Source organism: Propithecus coquereli, unplaced genomic scaffold (assembly GCF_000956105.1).
Source record: "Propithecus coquereli isolate 6110/MARCELLA unplaced genomic scaffold, Pcoq_1.0 Scaffold341, whole genome shotgun sequence".
Classification (NCBI taxonomy): Eukaryota; Metazoa; Chordata; class Mammalia; order Primates; family Indriidae; genus Propithecus; species Propithecus coquereli.
In genome coordinates, this window is record NW_012149075.1 from 2,829,920 (window position 1) to 2,840,500 (window position 10,581).

At 37.5% G+C, this 10,581-nt stretch overlaps 1 protein-coding gene across 9 annotated transcripts in view; it reads left to right on the forward strand.

Moving 5' to 3' along the window:
• Positions 1-10,424, forward strand: part of SRRM1 (serine/arginine repetitive matrix 1) — a 28,569-nt gene extending 18,145 nt beyond the window's left edge. For 7 of the 9 annotated variants that reach the window (XM_012650917.1, XM_012650918.1, XM_012650922.1 and 4 more), the window contains 9 exons: positions 74-154; positions 662-748; positions 1,784-1,928; positions 2,358-2,399; positions 4,685-4,798; positions 6,705-7,169; positions 7,720-7,915; positions 8,893-9,102; positions 9,595-10,424. In XM_012650917.1, the coding sequence (XP_012506371.1) occupies positions 74-154; positions 662-748; positions 1,784-1,928; positions 2,358-2,399; positions 4,685-4,798; positions 6,705-7,169; positions 7,720-7,915; positions 8,893-9,102; positions 9,595-9,699 (1,445 nt within the window). In that variant the 3' untranslated portion in view covers positions 9,700-10,424. The remainder of the gene's footprint in view (positions 1-73; positions 155-661; positions 749-1,783; positions 1,929-2,357; positions 2,400-4,684; positions 4,799-6,704; positions 7,170-7,719; positions 7,916-8,892; positions 9,103-9,594) is intronic. The other 2 variants (XM_012650919.1, XM_012650920.1) reach the window with 1 other exon arrangement.
• The last annotated feature ends 157 nt before the right edge of the window (positions 10,425-10,581 follow it).

The following is a 10,581-nucleotide window of genomic DNA, read 5'->3' on the forward strand; positions in this document are numbered from 1 at the left end:
CATCTTACTGTGTACCACTTTTATTTATATGTGTGTGTGTGATTTCACCCCCCTCCCCCCGATCTTTTTTTAGTGACAAAACATAAAGGTACTGAGAAAAGAGAGTCCCCTTCACCAGCACCGAAGCCTAGAAAAGTAGAGTTATCCGAATCGGGTAAGTTTTGATTTTTTTTTTTTTTTTAAAAGGTGATTTTGATTTTTTACACATTTCGTCATCCCTTCTGCTTGAAGATTAATTATATAGGCTATGGCTTAGTAAGAACTAAGACTCTGAAGTCAGACAAACCTGGTTGGAATTCCGAACTCCAACATTTAACTGCTTTTGGTTTGTTTTAGTTATTTAATCTATCTGAGCCTTTTCTTCTATCTCTGAAATAGGGATAATGTAGGTTTTTGACAGTTAACTGAAGTAATGCTTATAAGATGCTTGCCACCCAGCCTGACCTGTAATAAGTGCCTAAATAAGTTTATTTTGATTATATTTGATGAAGATAGTCTAAGTCAACATTTAGATTGGCATTATAAACTTTGTTAAAAAAAAAAAATAGTTATATCGCTTGATCCAACCAGATGAAGGTTGAAAGGCTATTTTCCTATTCAACTGTCAAATTTTCTGTATGTATAACTAAAGAAACACTTTCTAAATGCATCCATCTTTCAGAAGAAGATAAAGGTGGCAAAATGGCTGCAGCAGATTCTGTGCAGCAGAGACGCCAATACAGACGACAGAACCAGCAGTCTTCATCTGGTATGGACACTGATGATGTTTTTTTTTTACCTATATTTCCTAATTTAAAAAAAAATACTTAGGATACAAATATTCATCAGTGTGTAATGAGTATACTTAAGAGGAATAATACATTTGTGCCTACATAAAAATCTGTTGGAGGGGGCAAGGTTTAAGTCCTTTCTTAAAACTTAATTTTCTATTAAATTGTTATAAAAGTAATAGATCCTTAGAGTGAGTACAATAATAGAACAGATAACAGGGGTATTAAGTTGGTAAAGTATAATTATTTTCCCAACACTCCCATTTTAACCCCTCCCCCCCAAAGCTTTTATTGAGAAATTTTCTGTGCATATAATAGCATCTGTGGTTAAAAGAGGTCAAAAATAAAAACCCACAGAAGCCGAAACTGTAGATTATGTTACCTCCCTTAACTTCATAGTATATCTAGAACATCTTTCCCTGTTCTTACAAATCTACCCCATATTATTGCTAGTTGCAACATTGAGCCAGTCACTTATTTGGTAGACATTTGGGTTATTTCTTCTAGTTTTCTTGTGTACTTATACAAATATATCTGTAAAATGATAATTGGAGTTGTTGGATTAAAGAGTGTATGCATTGTGATCTGATTTTTAAACCAGTTACTGTGTAGCTTATTTGGTATCTGTGACTGAGTCTGGGCACTATCTTTGGTTTATGTTTCTGAAATGGAAAGCACACCATCCCACAATAGCATTAAAAGTTTAGAGGAATAAGAATCAAGTAATTGCTTGCCATGTTTTTTAAGCCTTACTTAGGTTATTTGGAAAATTATTAGACTTCTGTCATTTTGGTTGGATTATACTGTGGAAATGATTTATATATCTTATTTGTGTAATATTTATGCTTGGCTTTGAAGTCATTGAACATACTGGTATTGACTCTGTTCAGAACCGATGGCCTATATACATGCTTGCATACATATAGTGAACACCACATCCAGTTAGATTCAGAAAACTTGGACAGACTCACGCACCAATGTAATATAATTTTTTCTTTATTGTGTAATTATAGACTCTGGTTCCTCCTCCTCCTCAGAGGATGAACGACCCAAGAGATCCCACGTGAAGAACGGTGAGGTAGGCAGGCGGCGGAGACATTCCCCTTCCCGGAGTGCCTCTCCATCACCACGAAAGCGCCAAAAAGAGACTTCCCCTCGGTAATGTCTTTTCTTCAGTGATCTTCGCTGATGTTCTATAGTTGTGATGAAACTTCATAAAGGATGGGCTATGGGATTATTTTGCAATTTGGTTGACTCCTTCATTTTAAGGACTTTGAGAAGATGGTTAAATTTTGTTTGGTTTTTAGGAAAGTTTTGTTTGTTTTGGTTATTTTTTGTGTATGTGTGTGGGGTTTTGTTTTGTTTGGCGTAGTGGTTATGAATTATTTAATGAGAACTGGGTAAATTGTGAACTACCATGTCATGTGTACATAACTAGAAGAATAAACCAAACAATTAAATCGTCGCATTAACTCCTGAACATCTTTGAACACTTAAAAATACCCCTGTTAGTGGTATTTAACTCCATCAAAGTAAATAATTTAGTGAATGGAATTCTTGACGTTTGTTTTTCTCCACTGCTCTCAGGATGCAGATGGGAAAGCGATGGCAATCGCCAGTGACTAAAAGGTTGGTTAGACACTATGTAAATTAGGGTTACATGTCAAAATTTTTGGTGACTTAATTTCCTGTTTAGGTGACCATGTCCTATTCTTAGATAAACAGTGGCTGTAAAGTTCCTGAGTTGTTTTGGTTTGATTGTTTTTTTTCTTTACACATCAAATTAATAATAGGTATATTTGTACATGAGATGTTCATTTTAGAGCCTCATTTGAACTTAGATTTTTATTATCTGGTTACTGCTCTTTGGTGATAATTTGTGCCAGCTTACATCGAGGGGCACAGTTTCAACTGTATCTGGATACTTTCCAAGAAATAGAATAATGCCTCCTTAGATTTAATGGGGAGGGACTTTGTGGTGACTTTAGAGAAAGCAAGAAAAACCAGGGAGAAACTTTTAAAATATTAAAAGTAAATATAAGGCATTGGTCCTGTTCAGTCTTTCCAGTAATAGAAAGTTGGGTTACGTATCTTCATTGAAACTTTTTGATCATTAGTTATCTACATGACTGTAAAAGTATAACACAGGCCAAGGTGCAGTAGAGTTTCATGGGGTGGCAAAGTGACAAAGTAAGGTCTTAGACCTGTACTCTTGACATTAAACTACTCTCGCCTTAACCAGTTTTCCACTTTTGAAGGCCTTAACTGCCACTAAATTTCTAAGTATCCTTGCTGAAACTATCCCACTGTACTCTTCATACCTCAGTTTTTGAAGCTGTGTTGTTTTAGGTAATCTCATTAATAAATGAGTGTTTTCTTGAAAAGGCCCTTTGGGACCAATGATTAGTGTTTGTGGTGGAGCAAAGTGGAGGAAACTGTTTGACAATAAAAAACAAAAAAACCTAAAAAAGATAAGTTTGCATGCTAAAGTATTCCTTTCTCAGCTATAATCACCTCTGGCTTCTGCGATGCTAGCACAGCAGCTAAATAATTGCTTTACAGCATTAGGTTATTGATACAGTTTCTTCTCTTTGGTTTACCACCCCCACCCCCGTTATGGAACTACTTTCTATTGTGGAAAGAGATCTCTCTTCTCACAGCAGTGAAATCAACACTAATGTTTATTGCCCTGCTCCATGGTTTGATTTTGTTTCTCCTCATTAAAAAAGTATTTTAAGTTGCACTAGTAGCGTCAAGTTTAATGCTGTTAGAAATTGCCATCAGGTGTCTAGGATTTAGAGCTGGAGGAAGAATTAATCTGGAACTGTGCTTCAGTATCATGTCTTTAAAGCGGAAATAATAGCCTGGTTTCAAACATTTTATATGTAAAGTGTTCAAAGTGAAGTCTTAGTTACCCACAAAGCATAAGCAAACTTAAATTGAAAATTAAATTTAGTAGTGAATTTCAGGATTTTGTCTGTTCAGTTAACAAGCTTTTCTTACTTTCAAAGGAGAACCAAGACCTAGTAAACTTTGGAAAATAATTCCAGGTTGCATCAGTCCTGTCCTAGGCAAGAAATTAAGAACCGATTATTTGACTATTTTGCATATGTAAGTTTAGCCAAAGGTGGCAAACCGGTTTGTTGTATATTTTAGTATTTCTGTTGTGAGGCTGCTATTAGTCCAGTTGACATAATATCTTTAAGGTGTGCTTTTTGTGTTGATTAAATGTTTACAGGGTGCAGAATTAAGGTTTACATAGTTCTCAGCTATATTTTAACCGCATTGTTCCAAATAGTGCTCAAACAACTTTGATCATTTGTCTTGAGATAGTGTATTTTGGTAACAGTATGCAACTTTTGAATAGTGGAGATACATCAAAAAATTGAAAGCTTGGAGCAGTGACACCAGATTTGGGTCTTAAGCCACTGGACTATTTACGTTTTAAATTTCTGTATTAGAGGCTCTAATGTAGTTGATTCTTAACAACTAATGAGAATCACCTGTAGAATCTTTCAGAAAACACCTGGCTGGACCTTTGCCCAGACCTGGTGGACATAAATCTCAGATAAGCTTCCCAGGTGATTCTGATGTGCATCCCAGTTAAAAAGCAGTGATCTCAGTGGTGTTTTCAAACTTTTTTCACCCTGTGTCATGTTAGAAATGGTTTATGTCATAACCCATAGTATATGCTTATATGTACTGAAACAAAAATTTCACTAAGCAATATTTACAAGTAAACCACTTTGATTATATTACTTTTTTGAAATGTTGGCTCCCATCCAGATTCAAAATGAATGGGTCTTGAGACCTACAGTTTGAAAAATACTGCCCTTATTGAAACTGTGTCTTTCAGGTCACTTAATTATAAGTGCCACTGAATCAAAAGTAACTCTCATTCCTCTTTGGTTTAGTGGTAGACGGAGGAGAAGTCCTTCCCCACCACCCACTAGAAGGCGACGTTCACCTTCCCCTGCTCCTCCTCCTCCTCGAAGGCGCAGGTCTCCTACACCACCACCACGACGAAGGTACTTTGTCAAATATGCTAGTTGGAGCTAATTGGAACAACTTTGAATCTTTGTCATTATTATATCTTATTAAAGTAGCATTGTTTGACCAGTCATAAAAGACCACATATATGATTTCATTTATATGAAAAGTCCAGAACACACAAATTTATAGAGATTGAAAATAGATTTGTGGTGCCTGGAGTAGGGTGGGAATGGAGGGTGGCAATGGTTGTACAACTATATGAATATACTAAAACCATTGTATACTTCAAATGGGTGGATTTTATAGTATGCAGTAATGGTGTTAAATATATTAAAAGGTGGTGTGAGTCTAGTTAGTGATTACAGAGAGAAATAACTTTACATTAGAGAATCTTGGCAGATACCTCCTTTGATTAAGTAATCAAAGTTAGCATCCCCAATAATGCACATAGTAACGTCGTGTACTTCCTGCATACCTCTGTAGTATGCTTGCCAGTTGTGCAGAACCTCAGTTTAATTATTAGGAAATATCAGATAAACCAAATTGAAGGTCATTCTACAAACTAAGTGACCAGTACTCTCTCAGAAATGTCAGTCATGAAAGACAAAAACTGAGAAACAGTCACAGATTTGTGGGAACTAAGGAGATGTAAGGTCCTGGAATCTAAGAAAAACGGTGTTTATTAGTAGAAAACTGGGGTGGTATTGGTATTTTAGTTGATACTGAGTTAGTACTGAGGGTAATTTTATAGTTTGAATTTTAAAATAAAAATTACGGCTGGGGGGGAATGTTTTAATGGCATTACTCAAATATGTTGCCAAGCAGTATAATGGCTGGATACCACTCTTTTTTTTTAAAGCCAGTTAAAGTTAGCAGTAGGGGGTTGAATACCAACTTTAGTGACACTAATGTTAATAAGTTCTGATAACCCACTACCATCGGACCAGCCAGGCTACCACTCTTGAATGCCTGTTATGTGCCAGACAAAGTGCTAGGTGTTTTATATTCTTTACCGCTAGTCCTCAAGGTGACCTTGCTTGGTAGGTGGTATTGTTCTCATTTTCCAGGTGAGGAAATGGAGGTTCAGAGTTAACTAAATAATTACCAAAGCGCAATGATGAAACTGCACTCTACCATGTTACCCTAAAAATTACCTGTTACAAAGGTGATTCTGGGCAGGAATTTATTTATTTTGAGCTCAAAGTCTGAAAGATCCAAGAACAAATTAGACATTTCAGCCTGAGTGTTATGTTCAAGTCTGATTCCTAAGAGGCAAGTTAAGATTGTATAGGAATTAGCATTAAGAGGAAGACCAGGTTGGGCTTTCATGGAGATGTGTTCTGCTCAGCAGTAGACTTCCATTGAAGAGGGATCTTTTGAGACAGAAAATGGAACAGTTTCTTTGAGGGGAGGTGGAGTTATCTTTAAAGCTTGTGCAGTGAACTCTAATTATTAATACAGAGTCCAAACGCCAGTTCAGAGAGGACACCACATAGGAGAGCTCTTTAAAGCACAGACTACCTGAGTAAGTTGACCATGGTCAGTAGAGTCCTGCTAATGTAGTTACCTAGTTATTGTATAATGATAACTGATGTTCACAGTTACCTCAAAGCAATGTAAGGTTTTCTTTTCAAAAAAAAAAGAAAAAAACAGTAAATTGATTTCATATAGATTATTTCAAATGACTTGACAAATTTAAATTTTCTGAAAATTACAAATTCCTTTATTAATCAGAATGTCTTATTTTGTAGTCATCTAAGATAAAGAGTTTTACTAAGTGATTATTTCACATTATATGAGAATAAAAATATGTCTACTTATAAATATACTCCCTTTGCCTAGTGGTAACTACAGTATAGCCATGACTACCGGTTACTCTTCTTTGCAAACTATTTCCTTACTCTGTTGGGCCTTTCAGCTTAATGACGTGTGTTTTTCCAGGACTCCTTCTCCTCCCCCACGTCGGCGCACACCTTCTCCAAGAAGATACTCTCCTCCAATACAGAGGAGATACTCTCCCTCTCCACCTCCAAAGAGAAGAACAGCTTCTCCCCCTCCCCCTCCTAAACGAAGGGCATCACCATCTCCACCACCAAAGCGTCGGGTCTCCCACTCTCCACCTCCCAAACAAAGAAGCTCCCCAGTCGCCAAGAGACGATCGCCTTCATTATCATCAAAGCATAGGAAAGGATCTTCCCCCAGCCGCTCTACCCGGGAGGCCCGGTCACCACAACCAAACAAACGGCATTCGCCCTCACCACGGCCTCGAGCTCCTCAGACCTCCTCAAGTCCTCCACCAGTTCGAAGAGGAGCATCGTCATCACCCCAAAGAAGGCAGTCCCCATCTCCAAGTACTAGGCCCATTAGGAGAGTCTCCAGGACTCCGGAACCTAAAAAGACAAAAAAGTAAAAATATTTTATGCTTTTTGGTTAGGAATACTTACTTGCATAGCTCTTTGTATTTGGATGCTGTTCTTTTTTCTCCTTTACTGAGAAATTACAGAAAGGAATAAGTTGTGAATACACATTTTTAAGGCAAACTGCTATTCACAAATCCTGTTCCATTTTCAGGGTAGTTTCTTATGACATAAATTACATGCTATAGGCTTTTATTTGGTTCTTAGTAGTATCAGATATTTTGAGGGCTGTGCTTTGAAAATGAAATTCAGGTGATACAAAAAATAATTCTTGTGTGCGTAATGTAAGAAACTGGCATTATTAATTTCATACAGAAAACATCAATAACAGAAGTGATAAGAGGATTATGGGGCTTTAGCTACCCTCTAAGAGACTTAGGTGGTGTGAATTTGATACATGTTAGTAGACTCAACCAGCAAACTAAGTGCTATAAAATGTTTGAAGTTTGTGACCTGGTTGCTTAATGTGGTTGGTTATTTTCTCTTATGAAGAGATGTCTGTTATCAATGCTAAATATTCTTTTTTTTCCTTTATCTAGGGCTGCCTCACCAAGCCCACAGTCTGTAAGGAGGATCTCATCCTCCCGATCTGTCTCCGGATCTCCTGAGCCAGCAGCTAAAAAGCCCCCAGCACCTCCATCCCCTGTCCAGTCTCAGTCACCCTCTACCAACTGGTCACCAGCTGTACCAGTCAAAAAGGCTAAAAGCCCAGCACCAAGCCCATCACCGGCAAGAGTATGTGTCTGCCTTGTTTTGGACGTCCTTTAAAAGTTTGCATATGGTCACTTTAAAGCAGAGAAAGTATCATTGGGGTATTAAATATTGGAGTTTAAACTATTTTTTATCCTTTGTAATACAGAAATCTGATCTTAGACAGATTTCTATATTATGTAAAATCAGTGGTTAAATGTCATCTTAATGTGGTTGACTGAATTGTTGGGCAGGCTAACAAAGGATTGTGAGAAATATTAAGTAGTTGCTTAGAAATGTGAAATTCAAAAATTACAGACCAAATTCAGTTACAGCAGAGCCTGCCTTTTGCATAAATTTGGTATATATGCAATGAAGAGGAACAAATCACCCCACTGTAAAGATAGGAGAGCTCAGATGATTGCCGAAGACGTGGCATTCATACAGACATGTGTTTAGACTAATAGCTGGTGCCATTTATTAAAAGCCTACCCCATGTTAGGCAAGTGTTAAAAGTGATTTACATATATTCCCATTTAATCTTTACAAGAGCTTTATCAGCTAGGGATTATTAAACCCATTTTAGGTAAAAGGGGCTCTGGAAAAGTTTAACCAGTTTGTCCGAGGTCGAATAGTTAATGAATTCAGAAGCTGGAATTCAGCTCATCTGGAGGTAGCCCCTGACTTAGTCCAGTCCTGGGTACCTGACTCCCATCTTGTGGTTGGGAGACCTGGCTTAATGTGAAGTTATTTGTGGGAAATTGTAAGATTCAATTACCTTCAAGGCCCTTTCCTATTCTTAGAATGTGTGAAAAATTTCTTTGCTTTCAGTGTGGTTCCCATCTGTAGGAATCCTTTTCTTGGTGGTGAGTGGCCTTGGGCCTTTTCCTCCCCCCACCCTCTGAAGCCTTTGAAATCTTGAGATTTGTCCATTTGGATATTCCCTTGAGGAAATAAAATGTTGAGTTGGACAGAATTTTAGTCAGATTGATTATATTGCTGTTATTTTTCTGGATTTTTAGAATTCAGATCAAGAAGGAGGTGGAAAGAAAAAGAAGAAAAAGAAGGACAAGAAACACAAAAAGGATAAAAAGCACAAGAAGCACAAAAAACACAAGAAGGAAAAGGCTATGGCTGCAGCTGCTGCAGCCGCTGTGACCCCTGCGGCCATTGCTGCTGCCACAACCACATCAGCACCAGAAGAACCAGAGGCAGCGCCGGAGCCTAAGAAGGTATTTACGGACACTGTGGATAGCTGTCTTGCAGTGTGTGTGCAGATAGCGTAATCATTTGATTTTGAGAAGCAGCTAAATCATTTTTCTAATAATTGGCTACTCAGTGGTTAGCCCTATTCCGCTCTGTTCTGACATGCCAAGAACAGTAGTTTGCCAGGGCCAAGAATAAGAACACAAATGGCTGCTAAAAAGCTTAACTCTGCGGCCAGGTGAGGTGGGCAGGATTGCTTGAGCCCAAGCAATCCTGGAGTTTGGGGTTATAGTGAGCTATGATTGTGCCACTGCACTCCAGCCTGGGTGATAGAGTGAGACCGTGGCCCTTTAATAAAAGAATTCTCTGAGATAAAACACCCATAAAAAGTGTAAAATTTGGTAGGTTTCAGTATATTTAGAGTTGTGCTGCCATCACCACAATTTGATTCTGTTCTTTATTCAGTATCTCCCACTAGTGTCCCAAGACTCAATGATATGACTATTCTGGTTTTTTAGGAGACTGAAAGTGAAGCTGAAGACAACCTTGATGACTTAGAAAAGCACCTGCGTGAAAAGGCCCTGAGATCAATGCGGAAGGCTCAAGTGTCCCCACAGTCTTAGGTGGAAATGTTTGTTATGATGTAAATTTTATTTGGTTTGTACGCAATTCAATTTCAAAATTGCTAAAATGTGTTTGAGCTTTAGACTATAACATTTGTTGTAATAATTGCTAGGTTGAAGTTCACCATGTAAAAAAAAAAAGGGCATGGATTTACATTGCAAAAGGTGTCCACAGTGTATTAGTGACATTCTTTCATTGACAGCTGACATAAATTCATTTGGAGTGAAATATTTTAAGCCAAAAAAAATTCCCTTTTTAAAAAAGGGGGTTTAAATATTGTTGGCATTCTTATAGTTCCTTTAAATGCCCCTGGCTATTCCCAGAGGGTTTTTTTTTTCCTTTTTTTCTTTTTCTTTGCTTTTTCTCCTTTGAGTCTTAGAACCCATTTAAGTTATGCTTTCAACCTTGTATGGTTTGTAAGCTTGCCCAGAAATAAGACCACTGTTGAATTACCACAAAAGTATAAATGAATATTTTAATGCCACAATCTTTCCTGTTGCCTGTGGAGTCTCTGCTGAAACGAATCAGGATTCAAGCTCTAGGATGAGACAAAATGAAAGCATGTTGTTCGCCAGGACACTGTGGGTCTATATTGATGTATAACAAGTTGATTTGGAACACTGGAGTTTCATTCTATTCTGTTCTGTTTTTGTTTTTTTCTTTTTTCTTTTTCTTTTGTAAAGGCAATTAATTAGTCCCAGGAAGGATCCTTCAGTTACATAAAGTTTGTTTTATGCAATGTCATGGCTCCATTCATATTTTTGTCTTGTTCTTCCAATTGGTATATACAACTTTCAGAGCTCTTGTATTTGGAAGGCTGGAAGGGCCCAGACTTTGAAATAGTGTCTCGGTTTCACTGTTTTTGTTTTTTTTTTTTTTTT